Source organism: Argiope bruennichi, chromosome 8 (genome assembly GCF_947563725.1).
Source record: "Argiope bruennichi chromosome 8, qqArgBrue1.1, whole genome shotgun sequence".
Taxonomy (NCBI): domain Eukaryota; kingdom Metazoa; phylum Arthropoda; class Arachnida; order Araneae; family Araneidae; genus Argiope; species Argiope bruennichi.
This window is the reverse complement of record NC_079158.1, coordinates 22,225,332-22,248,872: the sequence shown is the minus strand read 5'-3', so window position 1 is coordinate 22,248,872 and position 23,541 is coordinate 22,225,332. Positions and strand designations below refer to the sequence as shown.

Below are 23,541 nucleotides of genomic sequence, written 5' to 3'. Positions count from 1 at the left end.
CATACATGATCTCTCAATTTTGTAAATAATTGAGAAAGATTCAATTTTTTTCTGTTCCCCCCTCTTTTTCTTTTTTAAAATTTGTAAAGCCGATATAAGTAGTGTAATTTTTTAAGAGGATATGTCATACAAAATAAATCACTAAATTTCAAGACCAAAATATATATTTGCTTTAACTTAAATATACAATAAAAGAAATCAATAATCAAATAACAGTAAAAAATATCAATAAACACACATACCTCCATTACAAACTGGCCAGAATAAGTACCAGTCATTGTAGAACTCTGACCAGCCGCAAGGATACCTATGGCCCAAATATACAGAGGAATGTTGCCATATTCACAGCCTAAAAATACACCCTGAAAAAAACAGTTTTTTTTTTTTTTTTTTTTTTTTAATTTCTAATTGTTCAAATGGAAATGATTTTATAGATTATGTATCAAAAGTATTAATACACTGAATTAAAAAAAAAAACTAAAAATTTCATTTCACAGAGAGTTTTTAAAACATGCATATCAAATTTTAAATCTGAATTATAGGAAAACTTTTATAATAAAAAGCATTAAACTTACAGCTCTAAAGATATCAACTTGAAGAGTTGTGTTGTCATTCTAAAGGAAGAGAAAGTGAAATAAAAATCAATGTTAATATTGTTGCATAATTACTTAAAAGAAAAAAATAAATAATATCAAGTTCACGAAACTCATTTTCAAAGAACACAAATTAACTTACTGGGAATACATCTGAGTAAGAACTGTTTTTTGATATGCATAGGTCATACTGAAAGAAAAAAAATTACATCAACCATCTCATACACGACACATTTTATAAAATTCAGAATTGCATGTTTATATATGAATGCATCCTTAGAAAAGAAAATTTCAAAGAGTAAAGATAACACCATTTGGTATTACCAAACTTAAAATTACATTTGTTGTCTTAAAAACTAATTTTAAATTTTAGTAACAAAAAAAAACGGAATTTATTCATTTATATTTGAATTCAATATTTTTTTTGATTTACTTGAATAAAATGGAAGGATATTTTGAATATGAGGAATTTTGTAAGCTTCATAGGAGAGAAAACAATCATTCAAAGAATCAATACACTTTTCATCTTTATTATAATCACAATGTGATTCATTTTTCCAGAAAATATGAAATTCAATTTTCAGGTCTTATTTTATCAAAAGCATTCTTTAATTCTTCAGATTCAGCATCTCTTCATATAATAATTACATTTAAATCTCTTTGATTGGAATCTCTTTGTTACCTATCCTATATTCTAAATATTTGCAAGACTATATATAAAAAAATAAGGGAGATGTCCAGAAAAGAATAAAGAAAGTTTGAAATTTATAATATTCTAATTCTTCTTCTTCAATTAATTTCTCTTTCAAGTTCTTTAAAAGTTCTTTTGAAGAGCAAATTGTATTTTAAAATTAGTTTTTGTGAGAAAAAAAAAAAAAAACAACTTCACAGAGCTTTAAAAGAATCTATAAATATTGAATATTCAAGCTAGCTTCTTAAATATTTACTACATTAATCTGAAAACATTTATATACACAACTCATTTAATATACAGTCAAGCACATTGTAGACTACTTTATGAAATCATCCCCCCCCCCATTCAATAACAAAAATCCACAAATGATATTTTTTTTTAAATGAGAAACATACAGATAACATTTGATATATACAATACTCACTACATATGCATTGGTTTTTCCAAACAGTCCCTTTGCAAACACAGCAACAACAAAGATATTTATGATGAGAGATACGAGAAGTGCAATACCAGACTCAATAAAAAAATAAAAATTTGCTTCTTTCACTTTGTTTTTATTTGTTCGATCAACTTCTCTTGACTAAAAGAGAAAATTTAATTAATGTAAATATTAAAAAAAAAAATACTACACAAAATTTTCACTTTAAGTATCAGATTTTTTGGAAATATATTTTATAAAAATTTACAATAATAATGATTTAAATGTTTCATATGATTTTATGTATCACATCAAACATTTAAACATTGATGTTTAAACAATGTTTGGAGCCTATAAAAATAACCTACATTACAAATTAAATTCATTTACAACATGCAAAAACAGATGATCTTTTAAATGTCATTAATGTTGGATAACTATTAGTGGACTATAACTGAGAAGCACATATTCATTACAAAGGGAAGGATGGGGTCAATAATAATCGCTTGATTATTCTGTAAATGTAGACAATTTAGACAAGTTAAAAGAACCACACAACACTTACATCAGAGTATGATAGAAATACTTACTACAGTCATTAGAGACATTTGCAGAATAATCATCTTAAGATTTGTTCAAATAACATATTTTATAAATTATGAAATAAAAGAAGCAAAGTTGTAAAAAAAGTTCAGAATTAAAAAGTCAACAAGTGAGTTGTACAAGTATAAAAATTCAGTTAAATATCAAAATTAAAATAAAATAATTCAAAATTTTTATAAATTTTCTTGTTTATATAACACTTAAGTCAATTTTATTGTCAAATTCAGCTTGCAGCTCACTTTTTCCCTCTGGTAGATAAAAAAAATTATCCCTTAATAAATATTGTATTATCTAAATACAACAAGCTGTACTTGGCCCGGTCATTTCTTTATAATTATCTTAAATATCACTACTTTAATTATGTTCAACCTGTTTATTGTCACCAAGATCCAAAGAATTGTATTATGCAATGAATTTATTAGTTTTAAACTCGACCAAACGAAAAAAAAAGTGTCTATGTAGGATTAAACACTTATACATTTAAAGAATATTTCATAACTGTTAATAAACATTTAGAATCATTAAAACTTAAATATGCAATAAAGAACAACAAAAACATTCCTTAAATTAAAATATCAGTTCTTGGAGCACAAGATTTAAGAATGAACAGTCAGATTAATATTCTAATAACAAATTGTATGACAGTACTATCAATAAAGTTTTTTCGTAAGGCAGTATATATCATGAACTTTAAATAGTTTTTTTGAAAACAATGAAAATCTAATTCCTAATTTTTAAAATTCTCATTAAATGATTACATAAAACTAATATAATTCAACTGAAATGTTGTTTTTTTTTGGCTAAAATTAATATTAAATCTTGTATTTATAAAAACTATATATAATACTAACCTTCACAAGAGCAGAATGAAGGTATAAATTATGTGGCATAATAACAGCTCCAACAATTCCAACAGCTTGAGTAAGAGCTTGAGAATCGCAATGTGAACACCAAGGCACAACCAATCCTTCAATAACTTGATCTTGAGGAGGAAGAGCAGAAAAATACTGAAATAAGAAAGATTCTGAAGATATATTTTTATTACAATTAGTTGCACAATCATTTTAATATTTTATATTTTAATATATACAATTTCTTTCAGTTGAATTCAAAGTTTTATATTTTTTTCAGCATTTTTAGTTTGTATTTATACAAAACATCTGCTTTTTGCTTATGAAAGAATTTTAATAAAAAGCCATCAAACTTTGGCTCCTTGTATACCATAAAATAATAAAGATTAACCCACTAATATGACAGTTTGTTGACAAATTTCTATGTCTAAAGCTATTCTGTTAAAGGTTTGGAATTATGTTATGACTAAGTACAAGAAACACATCATGAAAATTCTGGAATTTTAAATGGAGCCTTCCAATAAAATATATTAAAATTAGCTTTAATAAAGGGAGAAGAAGAAAAATTCTTAATAATAATAGGATAGCCGAAAGAATAAACAGACACACCATATAACTAAAAGCACCAACTCAAGAACATATTATGAACTCATCTAATAGAAAAAGTGTTAATATTTTTTTTTTTTTTTTTTTTACATAAAATCAAGTTTAGTAAAAAGGAAACAAATTTTTGCATCAATAATAGACTTGTTACATTAAAATTAGCTTTTTATGCAAAACTGATATTTGTAACATAACTGATATAGCTACTTAATACTGGTTTTAGTGCCAACAATATTCCAGTTATTTCATTTTAATTTCGAGAAACTGATTCCAAATTTTACATTGTTCTAAAACAGGCTTTAATTTTTTAAGTAAATCAAAAATTCATTTTCAATAATATCTACAGCAATCAAATTGCACATGCAATTATCTTTCATGTGATATGGAAATTTTACATTGGAGGTTTTATCATTTAGTTGTTAATGATTTTGATATGTGCAGTCCAACTTTGATATATTTATTTCATTACTTTGATACCCTGGTAGAACCTCTCTCCTTGTTCTTCATCAAATGATATAAATTAGTCCAAGTTACTATGCAGGAAATGCGCTTTTAATCAGAATCTATTGGCATCTAATGGTTTCATTAAGCAAACTTTTATATGAAATGAAAGGAGAATTATGATATTTCAATTGCCCCATGTTTGAATGATATTATTCAGCATTTCTTTTAAAGGTCATTTCACTTTTTTTCAGTTTATTTCTGTGTATCTTGTCTCACAATAAATGAAACAGAATGCACATATATTATCTATACTGTCTTAAAAGGCATTTAATCATCCTTAGGTCATTATAAGTAGACCATTAATGTTACTGATAGTAGAGTTTCTGTAGCATCGTTTCAATATTTTGATATTCTTAAAATTTTACAAAATGGACAATTAGGAGAAAAGAATAATTAATGGTACTGCGCAATAAGGCACATTTCAAATGTTTGTTCATACCAGTATAGAAATAAAAATATCAAGTACAAATTAAAAAATGTTTCACTATGTAAATTAAAATAATTAAATAGAAAATTTCAGAATAATATTAATAACAATCTAAAAAAAGAAACTGGTTGAATATAGCAATCAAACAGTTACCAAAAGGACTAATGAAAGTCATTAACTAATATGAAAGACAGTCACATCACTGAATATTTAATGCAGCAATGGTCATATTTCTAAGAGGGAAAAAAATTTCACAAAGGACAGGAAATGTAATTAGTGAAATAAGAAGTTCTCAATGAATATTTCATCTAACTCCAAAAAATGTTCAATGAATCTAAAACATTTTAAAAACAATAAAGGCAAATATGAAATATTTTAATTTTTATAGTATATAAATGATCCATTAAAACAATAGAAAATAGATTATTTATAACTATGCATGTTTTAATATCAGATTAAATGTATAAGTGATTGATCTTGCACTCATAACAAAAAACATATTTAAAATAATCCTTATTTAAGCAACAAGAAGTTATTGAAATGCAAATTGGTGAATAATAGTTTTCAACATAATTACTAATAATAAGCAAAAGACATTACTTTTATACATTGATTAGGGCATACAAAAGAAAACAGATTTATGCTACTCATTAAACACAGGAGAAAATTACTTGCATTAAAATGCATTTCCCCTCCAATCTATAAGCTGCATATTAAACAAATATTTACATTACTGCTTTCCTCTAATATTAGTCAAATATCAATATGAAAAGCATTGGTTAAAAATAGTTAACCATAAAAAAATCATGTATGACTTTTTAGCATAGCAATTAATTGTATAATAAAGTAAAAACAATAATTACAAAATAAAATTATTCATTTTTTAAAAACAAAAAAGAAATCATACTTCATAACCAAATGTTGCAGCCATAACAGCGATTAAGAAACCAAAAAATGCTTCCAATTTTCTTAATCCATATTTATCAAGAAGCAAAAAAGTAAAGGTATCAGCAATTGTAATCAAGACTCCCGCATAAAGAGGTATTCTATTGAAAAAAGAAAAAAATATATTTCTATACACAAAATAATTCAAAAAATTAATATAGAATAAGAATTATCATAATATCAATTAATAAAATAAGTAAAATAAGTCCTTTATTTCAGAAATCAACCTCAACAGAAATTTTTACTTTTCTTCTTGTAGGATAAATAATTACAGGTAAATTCAAGAATAAAAAGAAATTAGAAAATCACTTACAAGAAAGATTATGAATAATATTTTATAACCAACAGCTAGATCAATTATATCATTGCATCAGGTAAAAATTTATATAAAGTTTGCTAATTAGGTTTTCTAATGATTTTCTTGTTTAGCAAAGTTCCTTACATTTTGGATAGTTGAAATGGTTGAATAACAAGCTGAATGCAAAGTGAAAATTCTTACAACAAGAATTTTGAAGGAAGAAATAAGGAAGGGCTAGTCCCTCCTACTAAGGTAATTAAATGATAAACACAGCCTCCGTGAATTATCCATGGAGTTTTTGTTTTCACTTGTTAAGAAATTGTTATGTGCACATTAAGTGACAAAATATGTCAGATGCGTAAAAATATCAGCTATGTGATTAAAATAGAGATTACTTTAATGGAAAGGTGAAATCCTAATCTTTTATTAGTACAGTAATAGTACCAGCATAAAAGCAAATAATAATAAATATTTATATTACAAATAAGAAAAAAGTAAACAAAATTGAACATGTAGATATGCGATTGTTTGAAGAGCACAGACTATTTCATTTTCTTTTCTTTTTTTTTTAAAAAGGCTTTGTTTAAATTTTAAACTAGTCTAATTTTAAGTTTTATTTTCTTTATGCAATTAATTAGAATGTTACACACATAATCAAACACAAGATTTTCGACATAAGAATTTAAACAGCTTACTTCCTAAAGGAAAGAAGATAAAAAGCTATAGCTGTCCCAATAACTTCCTGCATATCAGATCCCACAATGGCAATTTCAACCATAATCCACAGCAGATATCGAGGCACTGGTGGAAACCTCCTTTCGCACACTTCTGCTAAATGTAAACCAGTGACAACTCCAAGACGAGCTGCTAGCCGCTGCATTAAAAGTCCAAGAACAGTAGCCCACATGAGCACCCATAAAAGATGATAACTAGCTGTTGCTCCTGATTGCAAATCAGATTCAATATTACCTGGATCTAAATAAGCTATGCTCATTAAAAATCCAGGACCAGTGAAAGCCCATAGTTTTCTGAAGCTAAATTTATACTGCAGAGAAGGGGAAAAAAAAAAAAAAAAAAGATTAGTTTACTAAATTAATTTAAAAAGATTAGTTATTAAATACTAAAATCATTTGCAAAGCTGATTTACTAGAAGAATAAATTCTGTGTTTTTATGCAAATGTAAATAATATTAAGACAAGTAGATATTCAAGATATCCATGTTTATACTTACAGCAAGTCTTTCCAATACAAATTTATTTCAGATTATTACAAATATATATAAAGATTTATTCAAATCAATCAACATATCATGGGATATCATAATTGAAAGACTGTTCTAGTGACATTTTTGAAATAATCAATTTATTTGTTTACAAGAATAGGAATTTTTATACAAACTATATATACAAACAAATGCATGCATATATATATATATATATTTGAAATTTTAATTTATTTAACTATTGGTTTTATGCAGTTTATCTTATAATAGATGAAGTAAATATCACTAACATCTAAAAAGATTCCATAAAATATATTAATATAATATTTTAATAGTAGCGGCTTCAATATCTCAAAAAAAAATGAGATTACTCATCTACAAAAAAGATAGTTTCTAGCTTTTTCTTTCATCGCTGAATAACATATGATAGTAGACTTGTCATTATAACAATGCATATTTCTGAATTTTATAGTTGATATGATAGTAAATAATCCTCTGCCTTTGGAATCAATAAGACACTATACAATCCTAAGCTTTTATAGTAAACAGAATAGTGAATGATTCCGAGCTTTTTTTATAATCAATTTACGAACATACAGCTTTCAGCTATTATTTCAAATGGAATAGCGTATAATAACATTAATATAGTCAACAAAACTTTTTTTTTAATTATGTTTTTGAACTTTTAATATCAATAAAACATGCCTCTGAACTAATCAGAAATGATAAATGTATTTAAAAAAGCATACTACTTACATTTTCAGTCTCTGGTATAGTAATTCTTTCTTGAAAATACGTATCTAATTCCTTATTTTTCCTTAAATTTGTTTTTTCATTTAATCCATTTAGCGAGGTATCACCAGCAGAAAATTTATCTGTAACAAAGCCAAGTTTTAGATTAGAAATTTAAAAAATAATTATAATAATAATAATAATAAATGGGAAAAGATTATAGACAATAGAAATCTTTTTGAAGTTGAAAAAAATTAACATAAAGTCATAAAGATACAAATATGTTCAATTGTTCATTTTAAAAAAATTAAAAGAAAAACTTACTAAATGATCTTTGAAAATATGGAAATGCAAGTGAAATTATTTGTTTTCAAAAACAGGAAAGTTTTAAATTTGCTGGATTTAACTAAGTATACATTAATCATACAAATTTTTAAATAAACAGACATTCAAGCAATTTTAAATTATTGATACTATAAAATTTCGATGCTAACCAATTTCCTTTCTTTTAGAAGCATTTGAATATAATACTATGTTCGTATTAATTATACTAGTATTGATATTACAAAAATTTGAACATTTTTAATTATTAATTTATTGAAATCTTTAACAAATTAAAAACTCAATAATTCTATGACTGCATTCAAATTTTTGAATACTAAAATTAAAAAATATCATTTATTTTCTCAATTCACTAAACAAAAAAAAAAAGCAATATTAAAATCCTTTTTGCAACAAAGTGATTTTTAAAAATTGCTATCGTAATAACTTGCATAACTGTAAAACATGTTGTATCTGTTCTTTTAATCATAGCTTCTAAATTTATGTTGAATATCTTTTCATCCTAATTATTTGATTTAAGCTTTAAACCTTAAAAGCTGACATATTAATCTGACTTTACAATACAGTAGCAATTAAATCAAAAGCTAATTAGTTTTAAAACAAACCTACTAAACTAACTACTAAATTTAAACTAATTAGTTTTAAACAAACAACTGAAAATATAAATGACTGTATATATTACAAATGTCAAAATGTTGAGCTGACAAACAAAAATAAAATAAAAGATTAAGTGAATGCTAATGCTCAAATCATATCTATTTTCAGTCTGATGAATAATAAAATCAAGACACAACAGAACAAAAATGAACATACAGAAAACCTATTTCAGTAAAATTATTCTTGAAGTCTGTTTAACTAAAAACAATAATCATAATCTAAATATATTAAATATTTCATTATCAAACAAAACTTCTTGTTAAAATTATGTATAAAGAATAGCAACTCTAACAATACTACCATTGATTCAATTTGATAAAACAATTTGTTTCAAAAATAAATAGCACATTTAGCTTACTTTATAACTTATGTGTGTATGGTATATGTTTGTATACATGAAAACTATAATAATTTAATTAGCCATGTCGTCATACTTTTAATTTTTTATAATCTTAATTTATTTGAAATTAATACACTCCAAAATGATAGATAAAAGATTTTCATTTTCATTTTGCAATTAGAAAACATGTAAATAGAAAACTGACAAACATAGCAGTCAAGCAATATGCAATATTTAACATGGCCTATTTATTCAACTATCAAATTATGATATTTATGTTTGAACATTTGCAAATATTTTTCATTAAAGTTATTTTTAAATTTTATTTCATTTTAGAAACCTTATTGCAAGATCAAGAACACAGATTTGACTGACAAATTGAGATTCTTAGCAACTATGATGACAGTCATTGTAAGATACTTACGGTGTTGAATGCAATATAAAATTTAATAGTATCTGATGAATGGAAAAGTTAGTTTCCTAACTATTTGTTAGCAGTGTTTTATTCTTGAATCTAACTTTATTACATATATTTTTTATTTATAGAGACATTTTTAATGATGACACAATTAAAACAAAGAACATAATGAAAATCAGACATCTAAAAGAGGACAATTTCAAAATATTAATAAAAGTTCATGTTACTTTTTAAAAAATGATCAACAACAAAAATACATTAAAAATTTTACCAGATCTTTTTGTAGCAGGTGAAGGAGGGTCTGGGTTATCCATTCCGAGTAAAGGTGTGCTGTTTAAAGAAAACAAGGATTCCATGTAAATAAAATCAACAGATTTGTAAAGATTCACATTTGTTAAACAATTTAAATGCAAGATCATTAGAAACTTAAAAGGCTACAAATATTTGCTAATAATTAACCCATTTTTAGATATTATTTCGATTAATGATATTTTATAAGTAGGAATTTAAAGCAAAACACTATTTTCATGCTTTCAAATGAATTGATGCGTATAATATTTGAAATAAAAATAAGATGTCAATTCTCAACTAGAATATATTTTTGGTTACGATCTGCAGATATACATACATTATGAAAAATATATATATGTGACAATATGTTGCTAAGAGTTTCATATTACATACGGCAATTAGATAACAATCAAGTAAACTTAATAAGATTTTGAAGGGGAAAAACAAAAGTTGTTCAACCAATAAAAATATCTGTCATATGGAAAATAATGCATACAGTACCCAATAGATTTCAGTAGGATCTAGAAATTAATAATATTACACATTAACAGCCTAGAAAGACATAAATTATGCATTCTATCTCACCTGAAAATGGAACGACAACAGTACAATTTAACAACTGAGATTCAAACGAGAAAGTGGTTTATTTCTGTGTGTGAGTTATGGATATCCATTATCAGCTGCTGAGAACTGTCAACTCCACGACACACATGATACAAGGAAATTTTAAAAGGAGCACAGAATTCGCAGCAGACAGCACAGTCCACACACTCACACACGTTTGCTCTACTCCTCTCAGCTCACGCTGTTGTCATCGCGGTCACGAGGCGAGTTGAGCTGGTGACGCAACTTTAACTTTCATCAATGATTCGCAACAATGTTGCTGTTGTTATTTTTCTGTATAACTGTTCTATACGTTAAGGAATTATAAATAAATAATAATTTTTAGATTCAGTACTTCCGTAAAAAATTATTCACTGTGAATTACAAACTATTGATATCAACTAAATGAATTTAAACATGCAAATTGACTGATTCAATTTATTTCTTTTTAAAAAAGTGAGTTTAAAAAAATTGAAGATAAACTACACATCATCAAAAAATCGCTTTTTTTATTCAATAATTTAAATTTGATAATTTATATCTAATTTATATTTGAAATTATATTGCTTTATAATTTCATATTTTCCATTACCCAATAGGAAAACAAATGTATTCTACAGATTTAATATGCACTAGAGATGCATAATCCACGATTTTTTGAATAACAAATAATTTTGCTATTGTTATTTTTAAATATTTGTTCTAAATATCTGTTATTTCAATCATATTATTAATTAAAAATTTTTACTTAATATTAAATATAAAATTTATTAATTTAATTAATACTTAATTTACTAATTTAAGTAACGTGTGATTGAATTCATTTATCTATTTCAGCTGACTTCTTAAATTTGATTTTTTTTTCAAAACTATTTATTTAATTTCTTTATTGGAGTAAACCATTTTCTGAAAAATTTGAATTAAATATATGTCATTTCTTTAAATTGTTTACTTTAGTTCTATATTCTACCAATAGATGGCGCCAGCAGTAAACGGAATTTATGCAAAGTCAAGTCACAAACAATTAAAAAGGATTTGTATGGAATAGTGCATCATTAAATGCGAATATGGGAAAGTCAAGGTTACTCTCATGAAGTGGAGCGGCGACTTCGCACTTTTCAGTGAAGTCGCCGCTCCAGTAAATTTCAGTGATATCGTATCGATTGTTACTTTCTATCGTGATCCAAAACCTGTAATCGAAATATCACCAGTAAGATCGTATGAAGGATTTGAATCACACCCCTCTTTGAAAAGTATTGATCACCGGTATTTGTGACTTTTTGATATTGGTTACGTAATAACCGTTTGTGTAAATATTCGTCATCCCTAATATGCACCAAACCCATGTACATTTTGAGCCTCTGAACGTGACATGCGGGAGATGCTCTGTGGCCAGTGGATCAGCTCTGAGACACTTAGGCCGTGCGATCCTACTTTTGGTATCAAGCCTCTGCTCATTCTTAAATCCGTATAAGCACAAGATATAGTATGATTTCTTCAAAATATAGTTCAATATTTTGAATATCTAACGATTTCTTACGACAATATTATATTCATTTTATTGATAGGGATAAATTGTTACCGTTAACTATTTCAGGGACTACAGTTTCTTCCTATCTCCTTAGGAATTTTTTTCCTCTTAAATAGAAAACAATTACACAAAATACAATTCTATTCATAAATTTACTGTTTCGCAAGCGCATTTAATTAATTTTAGTTCGTGAAACTTATATTATTTCATATGCAAAAGCACAAAAGACTAGGGCTGCCATCTATTATTTTTATTAGGTGCAGAAATGTATTTTTAGTCGCAAATTATCAAACTGTCTAAAAAATAAGGGCATAAAAATGAGTGCAAAATGCATAACATTACTATTAACGATATCTTATTATATGGCATTCAAAATATCGGGCAACATATATCATCATACAATATCTTGCTAATATCATTCAATATCTATTGCTAATATGGATGGCTTTCTTCTGGTATTTTCTATAAAATTTTTCCTGTTTATCATGAAATAAATTACAAGAGAATGTTTTTTAAGTTTTATAAAAGCTTTATCAAATTAGGTAACTTTAAAAATATAAGGAAAAAAAGGTCTATAGAAATAAATGCCCAAAGAAAGTTGAATTATACATTAAATAAGATAGCTACCTTTCAAGCGAATATTGTTTATAAGAGAAAAATTAACAAAACAAAAGGGACATTTGATGCCAGTAGTTTACGACAATTGAAATGTGTTTTTCTCTTTTTTCTCCTTTCAATACAATAACCTTAAATATTATTTCAAATATTTAGACGTTTTGCAAAAATTTATTGATCCATTTTAATTCCAGAATAGTGTCAGTTTTCGTCCGACATCAGGGTATGAGGACAGGTATGTTTGCTCATGTCATCTCATATCCAGAAGTACGTTGTCTTTCATTCAGATAATCACGTAAACGTAAGATGGTTCCATTCCAGTAATTAACACGTTTAACAGGTACTTAATTAGTTAATTAATTACCTATTCTTTACCATAATTATGATTAAAATATATTAATCGCCAGTATTGGTGTTAATATTGATTCAATCCATTTTAACTCATGGGAAAGAGTTGGCGAATAAAATCTTTTTGGCAGCTTTATTAATCATTCGAATTTCTGACATGATAGTTTTATGGGTCTTCATTTTCTATATTCAGACTTGAGAAAAAAAAATGAATAAAATATGTAAAATAGAAACTTTAAACATATATTAGAAAAGGATCAATTTTTCCAAACACTGTATTCCATAACTTATAAAATAATACAAATCTAAATATCTTGTCAGATATCGAAAGTTTTGGAATATTTTGATATTGTCCAAACACTATCGCTGATTAAAAAGTGTATACATTCTGTATGGAAAAAAAGCATGACAGAATCCTCCAGTCCCAGTTACTGTGCAGATTTTACCAATTTTTATTGGCTTGTCAAATTGGCTAGAAAGTATAATATCGGTTCATTTGAAATCTCGTAACAATTAGATACATCATCAAAGGATGTTCTTCATTAGGGGATCGTCAAGGGATCATTAGATACATTTCCCCGTTTTTTGGAGATTCAAAATAAAACCTTGATACAATCCCCTGCTTCAACAACCTACTGATTCGCCAGTTTATTCCGCAATTTTGTGTGCATAGAGAACCGATCTGTATGTTCTATATTTATCTTGCAGGTATAATTTAAAACAGTATTCTTATTTTGTGAAATAAGGTACAATTCATCATTTGACATTCATAATAGCTTCATTTAGTAAATGAGTGAAATGAAGCTATCATATATTGTGGACAGGCATCTGGTCGTCGAAGAAGCTAGTGAAGTGTCAGAATGTCAGGTGAAAAAGAAACTTGATATAAAGATCTATTGCGAAACAAAGAAAAAAATAATCGGGCTTATATGAATGAAGGGTGTGTTTGTTTTTTACTCATTTTAAGATGATGCTTAGATGATGAATAAATATTCTTTAGGCGGCATTGCATTTAGCTTGAGACTCGGTTGATTACTTTAGGAATCCTCTGGCAATGCAAATTTCGAGCCCCCCCCCCTTTCTTCTCAACAATTTCTAAAACCATATATTTTTCATTGATTTTAATTTATTCTCTGCAAAAGTAGTTTTTATGTAACAAACATGATAAACAGAAATAACAAAACATATATCCGAAAAAAGGTAATTGATTTTTTTCATAATAACTCTCAAATAAAACACTTCAATTCACAAATTTGAAAGTAATTTTAAACAACATGGCAAAAAAAAAAAACTATTAACACAAATGAAATATTTGAAATTTTGAAAGAGTCGTTGACTTGTGATTTGGTAAGTCATCTACAAAAAAAGATTGGAATCAACAAATTTAAAAACATGAAAAAGTTAATATGTTCTGATATTTAACAACTATTGATTTTAATTCAAATAAATTCGAGTATGGACAATAAGGGTAATTGGGGACAGTGACTACAGTAACAACCGATGAAGCCTTACCCACCTAGAAACATTATCTTCTTTAAGGCCCTCTAGAAGTAAACGATAAATACTTTTCACCTTTTTTTTTTTCAGTTAAATTTTCCAAACATTTGTTTACTTCAATCGCAATCGTGTTCAATAAAAATGCAATCAAAATTTTTCAAAGTATCATTATTCATTTCTTACATCGATTATTTGCAAGACTAGTTGCTATGTTATGCAACTAGTCTTGCATCGATTCTGTAAGATATAAAGATTGCGAATAAGATATGCTTTTCATTTTTAAATTTTCTCCTGTGGAACAAAATAAGGTTCTCAATTAACCCCGGCAGTTTTCATCGTGAGGTAATTAGGAACAGGCCTTTAATATAATAAAAATCTACGTTTTTCATGCATGGTGATTAATTGATTTTGCAACAGGAAGTAGTATTAAGTTAAGGAATATGGTAGTATCCTGTCCCACAAAATTTGATTATTATTTTATGCCAAATTCACCATTTATATTTTTAAAGATTTTACTATGTGATCTACATATATAATATTATTACGAATCTGTGATGCGGCTTCCCAGCATAGTTGGTTCCATCATAAGAAAGAATGTTTTGCAGTCATCTGTATTGGACGGAGTCCGGGTGTCGCGTCGGAGGTCCCAGAGCTTGGCGACAAACTTAGCGACCATTTGGCGCCAAAATAGATTATACCTGAAACATCGAGAATTTTCCCGATCCGTCCAATAGGAACCGAGATACGTCTTGAACGTTCCTGATTGGTTGAGAGGCTTCTAGCCCCGCCTCCTGAGACCTATAAAAGGAGCAGCCTGCAGCTTGCGGAGGAGTGCGAGAGTGGTCCGAAGCGACGGTGAAGAACTGGTCTTCCAGGGATTAGCAGAGCAGCGACAGAGTGCGCTACTGTCCGCAGTAGAGTCTTGTTGTATCCTGCACGTCTCGGCTGAAGATAATCGTCTTCTATGCTGTATATAGTTGTCGTCTTTGTGCTGTCCTGTGTGTCTTCGCGTAAATAAACGTCGTTATTTCTCTTTCTACTGCCGCCTGCTGATTGAGCGTTCTCCACACCATATCACTTCCACTATCCAAACGAACCCCGGGAAATTTCGTAACAATATCTTTCTTAGCTATTAATAACAATTTTGACTGAATGAAGTCAGATATAGGAGAAATTATTAAAAAGTATATTAATCGTCAAAATTTACGAACTTGTGGTTTTGACGAATCTCCAAATTTTAGATTTCCCTATGTTCGAAAAATATATTTTCAGAAAATGTCTGTCTGTCTGTAACAAAGATAACGCAAAAACGTTTTGAGTTAGACGGTTGAAATTTAGTATACGATCTTTACACCAAATATTCAGATTTCTATCAAATTTTGAGTAAAATCTGTTCGGAAAAAATTTGGCAGCCTGGCTGCTTGAATACAAATTAACACGAAAATTACTTAACGAAGAGAGCTAGGTTGGTAATATTTGGTACACAAATGTAACATCTATAGCGTAGACATTTGACAAAGTTTGAGACAAATCCAACATTGGGTCGACTGTCTGTCTATCTGTACTTTCAGAAACATGAAAACGCGATAATTCAAAAACGCCGTGACTTAAATAAATGAAATTTGGTATGGATTTTTGTGACTGCAAGTGCAATATTGTGTTAAATTTTAGTTTCAATCAGTTGAGAAAAATACTAATTTTTTTTTTTTCATTTGGTTTTCCGGTAAATGATAGGAACTTTATTTTTCAGTTTCCCTTCAACGGTGACCCCTTTAGTTATATTTAAGAAAATGATAGGAACTGTATTTTTCACTTTCCCTTCAGGTCGTTAGTTACAAATATCTAGATAAAAGTCGTACTACGGGATCCTATTGCTGATTAGATTTTTAAACAGCGTAAATGAACGTTCAATTTGAAAATGGAAGCATTATTTTATACTTCTAAATTGAACCACTAATATCCTATTTCATTTTAAAGTATGTTTCTAAACTTTAAATATTTCTTTCTTATGTCTGATAATATTTAATTATTTCTGTTTTCGTAAAGTCTCATTTCCCAACAAAATGAGAGATACAATGACTCTAAATTAACCAAATCGAAAGTATTAAATAGTTTATGATAGCATATATAAGATATTCCCTGAAATGGATTAAAAAAAAAAGAAACGGTAAAATGAAAGAGTACCTTCTGGTATTTTGGAACCTGCGGTAAAATAAATTTTGTGGCAATAAATTGTAATTTCTTATCATTACAAATAAATTCAAGTAAGTTCGTTCTCTGTGATCAGAAACCAAAATACTATTCCCACTTATCCCATATTTTCTGAAGGATAATCGAAGTGTCATTATGATTGTTGCTCTAACTAAGAATAGTTATTTAATAAATTAATTTGGAAAAAAAATATTTTTATTGGTCCTCCAGAACGTAATTATGCATTGACGTAAATGATGAACTTATTTTTCTTTTCATAAGAATAATTTAAATGGAAGAAAATTATAACCAGCAAATTTCATTCTCCATTATCATAACTGAAGCTACATGACCCTTGTGATTCAAAGAAAGCAACAATTTAAATTATCTTGAAAATATCCTACCCTCCCCCTTAAAAATTCTCGAATCATCGGGGGCTCTAAGCAGGTGCCTGTTTGGAAAAAAGGAAAAGGCGAATTATTGATAATTAATGAAATGATATAATGTGTGTGTGGGGGGGGGGTAAAAGGAGTACAGATGATATGAGTTCCCCTTTTTGATAGCACAATGGAAATAAAAATGTCAGTCGTTTAAAGCAAAATGAGATAAAAGTGAAAAAAAAAAAAAACTTGCAAAACTATAGGTAACAAATGGGGGGGGGGAGGAATTAAATTAATTCCCAGCTCCTCTTACTATCGTTACGTCACTGAAACAATGTATGAAAACTCTTAAAATCGAGAATTAATTAATTTCAAGAGCTCGCATCCTCCGTTTATGAAAAAAAAAATGGCTGACCTTAAGAAATTTGCTTATGTCTGACACTCGTATATGAAAATTCACTCAACATTTGTTTTCGAAATCCTCCCTACCTTATTTGCTTTTGTTAATAATATTTTTTCCCTAATAAGTAATAATTTTCCAAATGTATGAATTTCAACACCGAATCCTAGTTTTCAAAAACCAAGTCTCTTGAAATGTCACTGTTGCCACTTTTCGGTCAATAAAACAAACAAAAAAAACCCCTTCGAACTAAACGTATTATTAATATATCAGCATTCTATGTATTATAGAAAATAGACTAAAAGTGGTAATCACAATGCAGATTCATTTATAACCTATAAATCTTCGCGGCCAAATGAAGCCTAAAAGCTTATTCTGAACATGAAGCTGATGACCGCATTGTGTGCATCGATCTGATAATTTTAAAGTCCCATCAATTAAATCCATGGTTGAGCGCTGACAATCACTGAAATTCGAAAATCGTCAGATTCCATGAATCAGACACTAAAATTATTGTTATTAACAAAGAAAATCTCTTTTTTTTTCAGATTCTTCATCACTTTTTTAAGAATCAGTCTAATTTATCAATGAACAAATTTGCTTAAGGGAGATTTATAAAATTAATTATTTTCATAAAATTAATTATTTTTATAAAATTAATTAATCATTCATTCATTCACATACTATTTTGTTGAAACTTTATAAATACTACTATTAATTTTTTTATCTTCTTTTAATAAAATGCAATATTAATACTTCAAAATGTCATTCAAAATATTTATGAATAAAAGATTTTTTTCTTTTTCCAAGCCAGATTGAAGACAGCTTCTTTATTTGTTGCTTTCTATTTTGTACGCATAACAAATAATCCGACTAATACCGCAACATCATAAATTAAAGTCAGACCTTCTAATAATAGACAAAAAATATCAGTCATGCTCTGTGCATAAAATTAAATAACAATATTACTTTTATCACTATTCTTGTGATATCTTCACTACAGAAAGTTATTAATTTTACCCAATATTTCTTTTCAATTGCATAAATTATTTTGCATATAATACTTATTTATAAAAATGATAACATTATTTTAATTTTTATTATAGAAAATGAAATCGCCTATCATCATTCTGATTTTATTTGTTTATCCACCATATAAGAATAGTAATTTTATTACAACTAGTATCATGACGCTTGCAAGTTTCCTGAAGATCAAGTTGTCATGGCAACCACATGATGACTAAGAAATTTTATTCTCAAGCGTCTGAACGTATATAAAACATATTTTGCAATAAAACTCCGGGACATTTCTAATTTATTAAAATTAAAACTACATATTGCTAAGTTACCAGTCAAATCCTGCAAAATTTTTACATCTTTAACGCCCCTCAAAATAAATTGTCATATTAACAATTTATTTTAGCTTAATTTTTTTATTCTAATAACTTTGTGAAAATATATACTTTCTTATTTATTTATTATGATTTTAACTGCATGGCAGTCACGTTTATACTCTCTATTATCTAAAAAGATAGTATTTATAAATTCTGTAATTACTAAATGAATATAATGGAACTCAAAGAAATATTAATATGTTTTAAAATATTATATTAATATTTTAATTTTTTTTTTTTTTTTTTTTTTTTTTTTTACAATTTGAAGAAGCTAATAATATTTTTAATCAATCTTCATGCGACTCTTCTCAAGTTCAATGCCAATTGGCCTAGTTTAGCCTCCATAGGCTACCATCAACTGTCTATCCAAAACAAACATTATATTAGCATATGGTAGCATCTTTAAATATCTCTTATCATTCTTTCTTATCAGAAACCTATTCCTTTCTTTAAATTTTAAATGCATTTCATTTACTTGAAATTTTTAATCTTTTGACACATTTTTAAAAATATATATAGAGAATTATTTTACTCATTAGAATTGATTTATTAAAATTTAATTTAAATCTTACCTTTGCAAGTCATCCTCGTCCTGGAAATACCTTTGCGAAGGCATATTTCCTCTTTTTTCAAAAACAAAAAACCCACACTTTTTCGATTCACCATCTGATCTACTTCCTTTCTCCTTAATTACGTTTTATCTCATAATCGCGTGTTCCGATTTAATAATATTTCATCCAAGTTTATCAGAAGACTCTTGAACGAAATGGGAAAGCACATCGGAAATCACCGGTGACGTGTTCAATCCAGTAGAAACAATCGGATCGGCCCGCCATAAAGGCAGGCGGCGATGGATTCAGCTGGTGTGTTCGTTCCACAGCAGCAATTGAACATCTATTTCATCATAACGCGCCGGTTATTCAAGGTTTTAGAAACAAAGACATTTCGTCAACCTGTTTAAATAAATAAAGATCCGATAGTGTGGCTGCGAGAAGATTTCGCTTAAGACTTTGAAGAGACTGTGAAGACGAATGCAGAGAACCGCGGAAGTGTTCAAAGTATTAAAAAAAAAGGGAATTTTCTTCTTTTTTTTTATGAAAAGTTCACTCATCCGTTCATGGATGCAGGATTTGCTGACGCAAGGCTGCGTGAGACATCTTTCGGTCATTGCAGCTTTAATTTTCTCGATTTTTAAGATATCGAAAGAAACAAAAATTATTTGGAGCTGGAAAGTTCAAATGCTGGCATAGTTAGCATGGAATTGAAATCGGACAATTAAATCTCAAAATACAATGGATTATCCTTTTGGGGGGAGAAAGGTAAAAAAATAATTCGTAGAAAATTTCAATCGATCTTTAAAATAAGGTAATCACATTTTTATATATATTTATATATAAACGTGATTAGTATTAATAATAATCTATGCATAAAAATCAATCAATTTTAAATTAATTAGAAATTATTAATATTAAATAAGTTTACATAGATAGCAAAGCAAATTTAATATTAATAATAACATGTAATTATCTATTTCAAATCCGACATTTAAATCGTTATTATTCATACAAAACAAATATTTTACTTTAATCAAGTTGATTATGTTTAGCTTCAGTTTATTATGAAATGCATGCTTGCTGACTTCGATTTTATTTAATCTCCTGGCCAGATATCAGATTTGATAATATATATTATCATTTCCATTCATATTCAAAGTAATGGACATTTGAGATACTACAGGGAATGCAAGTGATTTTTTTCTCTTTTCATTCATTGATTTGATTAGAAACTTAAATGTTAAAAATTAGGTAATCCGGTATTCGGATGTATGCCTTCTTAGGGTGTGAAAAGGGAATCTTACAAAGAAGTACAGACAAAATGAGGTAGAAATGGACTAATATCTTCAGCTATGATGTGTTTCCAAAGTTAGTCGAGTGCTTTTAATATATATTTATATATACATTATTTGATATCTAAGCTACAAGTGAGTATATGTGTACATATATACATATATATACATACATGAATACATTTCTCGAAAAATTGTTTTAAATTTATTCACAACAATTTAAAGCCCACTGTTTTGTATTCCAACGCTTCCCCGTTTCCCACACCTGATAATTGGCCCTGAACAATATGGGGGGGGGGGGGTCCAGATGTGCCGTCATCTGTTACCCCTCATATTGTTCAGTGCCTCCAGATTTCCAGATGGGGGATCTTCTTCGCCAGTAGAATCATTGTGTTTGTTCATTAGTTGTATCCAGATAAAGAATCAGATGTGCGCTTCGTCGTTTAAAAGAAATCTATCATATCTTCAAAGAAGAAGAACATCAAACCATCCAGATATTAAAACTTTTTTTCCCATTATGAAGGGACTATAATTAGCATGTGTTCGGGAGGGATCAACTACAAAGATGAATCATTAACGGACATTCCCACGATCGACTGGACACCATTGAGAAAGCACTGCTGAGCAGCTTTGGGTGATAAAGTGCTCAAGTACACCAATGAGAAAATCAGAGGTAGAGATTTGACGGAAATAAAATGCGGTATATTTTGAAGAGAAGGAGAGAACAGGGAGAGCCGTTTTAAAGTGGAGTCGGGGAGACGTGAGTGTTGGAAGGTGTTTCTGATTTTGTATGAAGTTCCGTGTGATTGGAGCTTCTGTGGTAAGATCCACCCGATAAAGATCGGTGGATTTCCAGAGCAGCTGTTTGAGCTAACAGCCTGTTAGCGTTTATTGTGGTGTTTATTCATGATTAACTTCAACTGTTATATAAATTTTGTAAACCATATTTACCTAGATGAGAACAAGTTGTTTTTGTGTACATATATAAGCCTTAAATAAAAGAATTGTTTGTTACGCTACAATCTTATTTGATCAGTCAGAATCAAAACATTACAGTATATGTCTCAATCATTTACTTGAACTCCTAATTATTATCAGCATTTATTTAGATTGACTAAAGACTAGATTTTAATGGTATCATAATGCAGATCTTTTTTCTTTTGATAGTTTAAAACTTTTATTTTATTTTATTCATTTTTATTTTCATTTATTTTATTTTTTATTTATTTTATTATTTAATTATATTAATCTTGTTTTATTTAATGAATTTATTTATTTACTTTTGTATTTATGAGAAATATTTTCTGTCTACAAAAAATTTTATTTTGCAGAAGAAAAAAATTTTTTTTTCTCTTTTATAATTGAAATTAAAAACTATATTCAAATTCAAATAATTCTGTTTGTTACTAGAACAAGATTAAATCATAGGAAAACCGTAAATATAAATCCTTTGCCCTTACCTAAATCTTCTTGAAATCTGATTCCAATGTAAGAAAAATAAAGAAATTTCAGTAATAACAGAAAGAACTTTTTTATGTAAGTTTTTATAAACAAAAACTAATTTTAATAATATTAAAATAGGAAAGAATTGGCTAGAAAGAATTAAAATAGGAAGAAAAACTGGGCACTTCATATTTTATATCATTATATAAACTTTTATTAAACCATTTGATACGACGACAAGCAAAATAAATTAAAGAACTCTTTCTTTATTAATATGTGTATAGGACGAGCATGGTTTATCTTGGCACGTGTAGATGATATTCTAAAAATAAAGGGCTTTATCTTATTGTTAATTTTTTTTAATATAAAGGTAAAGGAACAATGGTCATTGTCAGTCAAGAAGAAATATTTCCTGACTTTGATAGAAGGACATAAAAAAAAACAAGACAATCATTCTATCTCTTCCCTGTTTTAGAAGAGAACGATTGCGAAATTAATAACTTTTTCTTTCATTTGATCGCATACAAAATAAACGAATTACAGTAAATTCCAGATTTTCCAAGGATGTACGTGTGCAACGTAACAACTGTGGATAATCTGCAAAATGATTGAAAAGAGGCATAGATAAATATGAAAAGGCCTTTAAACACTTTTTATTTACAAAAAGAGCCTACACATGCAATTATTATTTTTAAAAAAAGCAATAGATTTTCGTATTTGGGAGTTATTGATTAATTTTTGTCCAAAATATATTCGTATTTTTATCTTGTTCTTCGATATTAAAACGTCCACTTTTTTTTTTTTTTTTTTACTTGTGATTGAAGTTTTTTTTAAATATATTCACATTAACATCAGTGAATGGTCCCGACAGCAGATAATCGAAAATTCAAAAAATTTATAAATCTTTCTGTGTCGGGGGGGGGGGATCAAAACTATGTGTGTGAATACGACTTACCAAAAATTGCAATTAACTAGATTTATGCTCTTGGTTTAGTTTAGTTACCTTAAAATCCTTTTTAAAGTAACACTACGTCTATTTTTGGATGGACTTTGTAATTTTAATCTGTGTTCAGATGGCGAGGACGACGCCTGAACTGGCAACCCACTCTAAAAGCTTCCGCTTTACACCAGTATAAGAACATTTAGTTTCGACGGATTTAACTTGCACCAGACGGTGGTTAATACACGGTGGTTATTGAATGGAATCGGATCTCAAATTTAAAGTCTAACGGTACCGAATCCTACCACTAAGCAACCGCAGCCGTACATTATGTTGTTGCAGTGCTGTTTTTGCGATCGAAACTGCAGATTATTATCAAGTTTTGAACGTTGGCATTATACGGAAATCTGTCT

The 23,541-nt window shown here is 27.9% G+C and overlaps 1 protein-coding gene across 9 annotated transcripts in view; it reads right to left on the bottom strand.

Annotated features, from left to right (window-relative positions):
* LOC129980494 (natural resistance-associated macrophage protein 2-like) overlaps positions 1–23,541 on the bottom strand; it is a 96,234-nt gene that overhangs the window by 18,161 nt on the left and 54,532 nt on the right. For 6 of the 9 annotated variants that reach the window (XM_056090822.1, XM_056090818.1, XM_056090821.1 and 3 more), the window contains exons 2-10: positions 9,922–9,980; positions 7,918–8,036; positions 6,635–6,984; positions 5,604–5,742; positions 3,163–3,318; positions 1,712–1,870; positions 736–783; positions 576–614; positions 243–362 (exon numbers count right to left, since the gene is read on the bottom strand). In XM_056090822.1, coding sequence (XP_055946797.1) covers positions 243–362; positions 576–614; positions 736–783; positions 1,712–1,870; positions 3,163–3,318; positions 5,604–5,742; positions 6,635–6,984; positions 7,918–8,036; positions 9,922–9,964 — 1,173 coding nt within the window. In that variant the 5' untranslated portion in view covers positions 9,965–9,980. Of the gene's footprint in view, positions 1–242; positions 363–575; positions 615–735; positions 784–1,711; positions 1,871–3,162; positions 3,319–5,603; positions 5,743–6,634; positions 6,985–7,917; positions 8,037–9,921; positions 9,981–10,526; positions 10,744–19,471; positions 19,744–23,541 lie in introns of those variants that run through there. The other 3 variants (XM_056090817.1, XM_056090819.1, XM_056090820.1) reach the window with 3 other exon arrangements.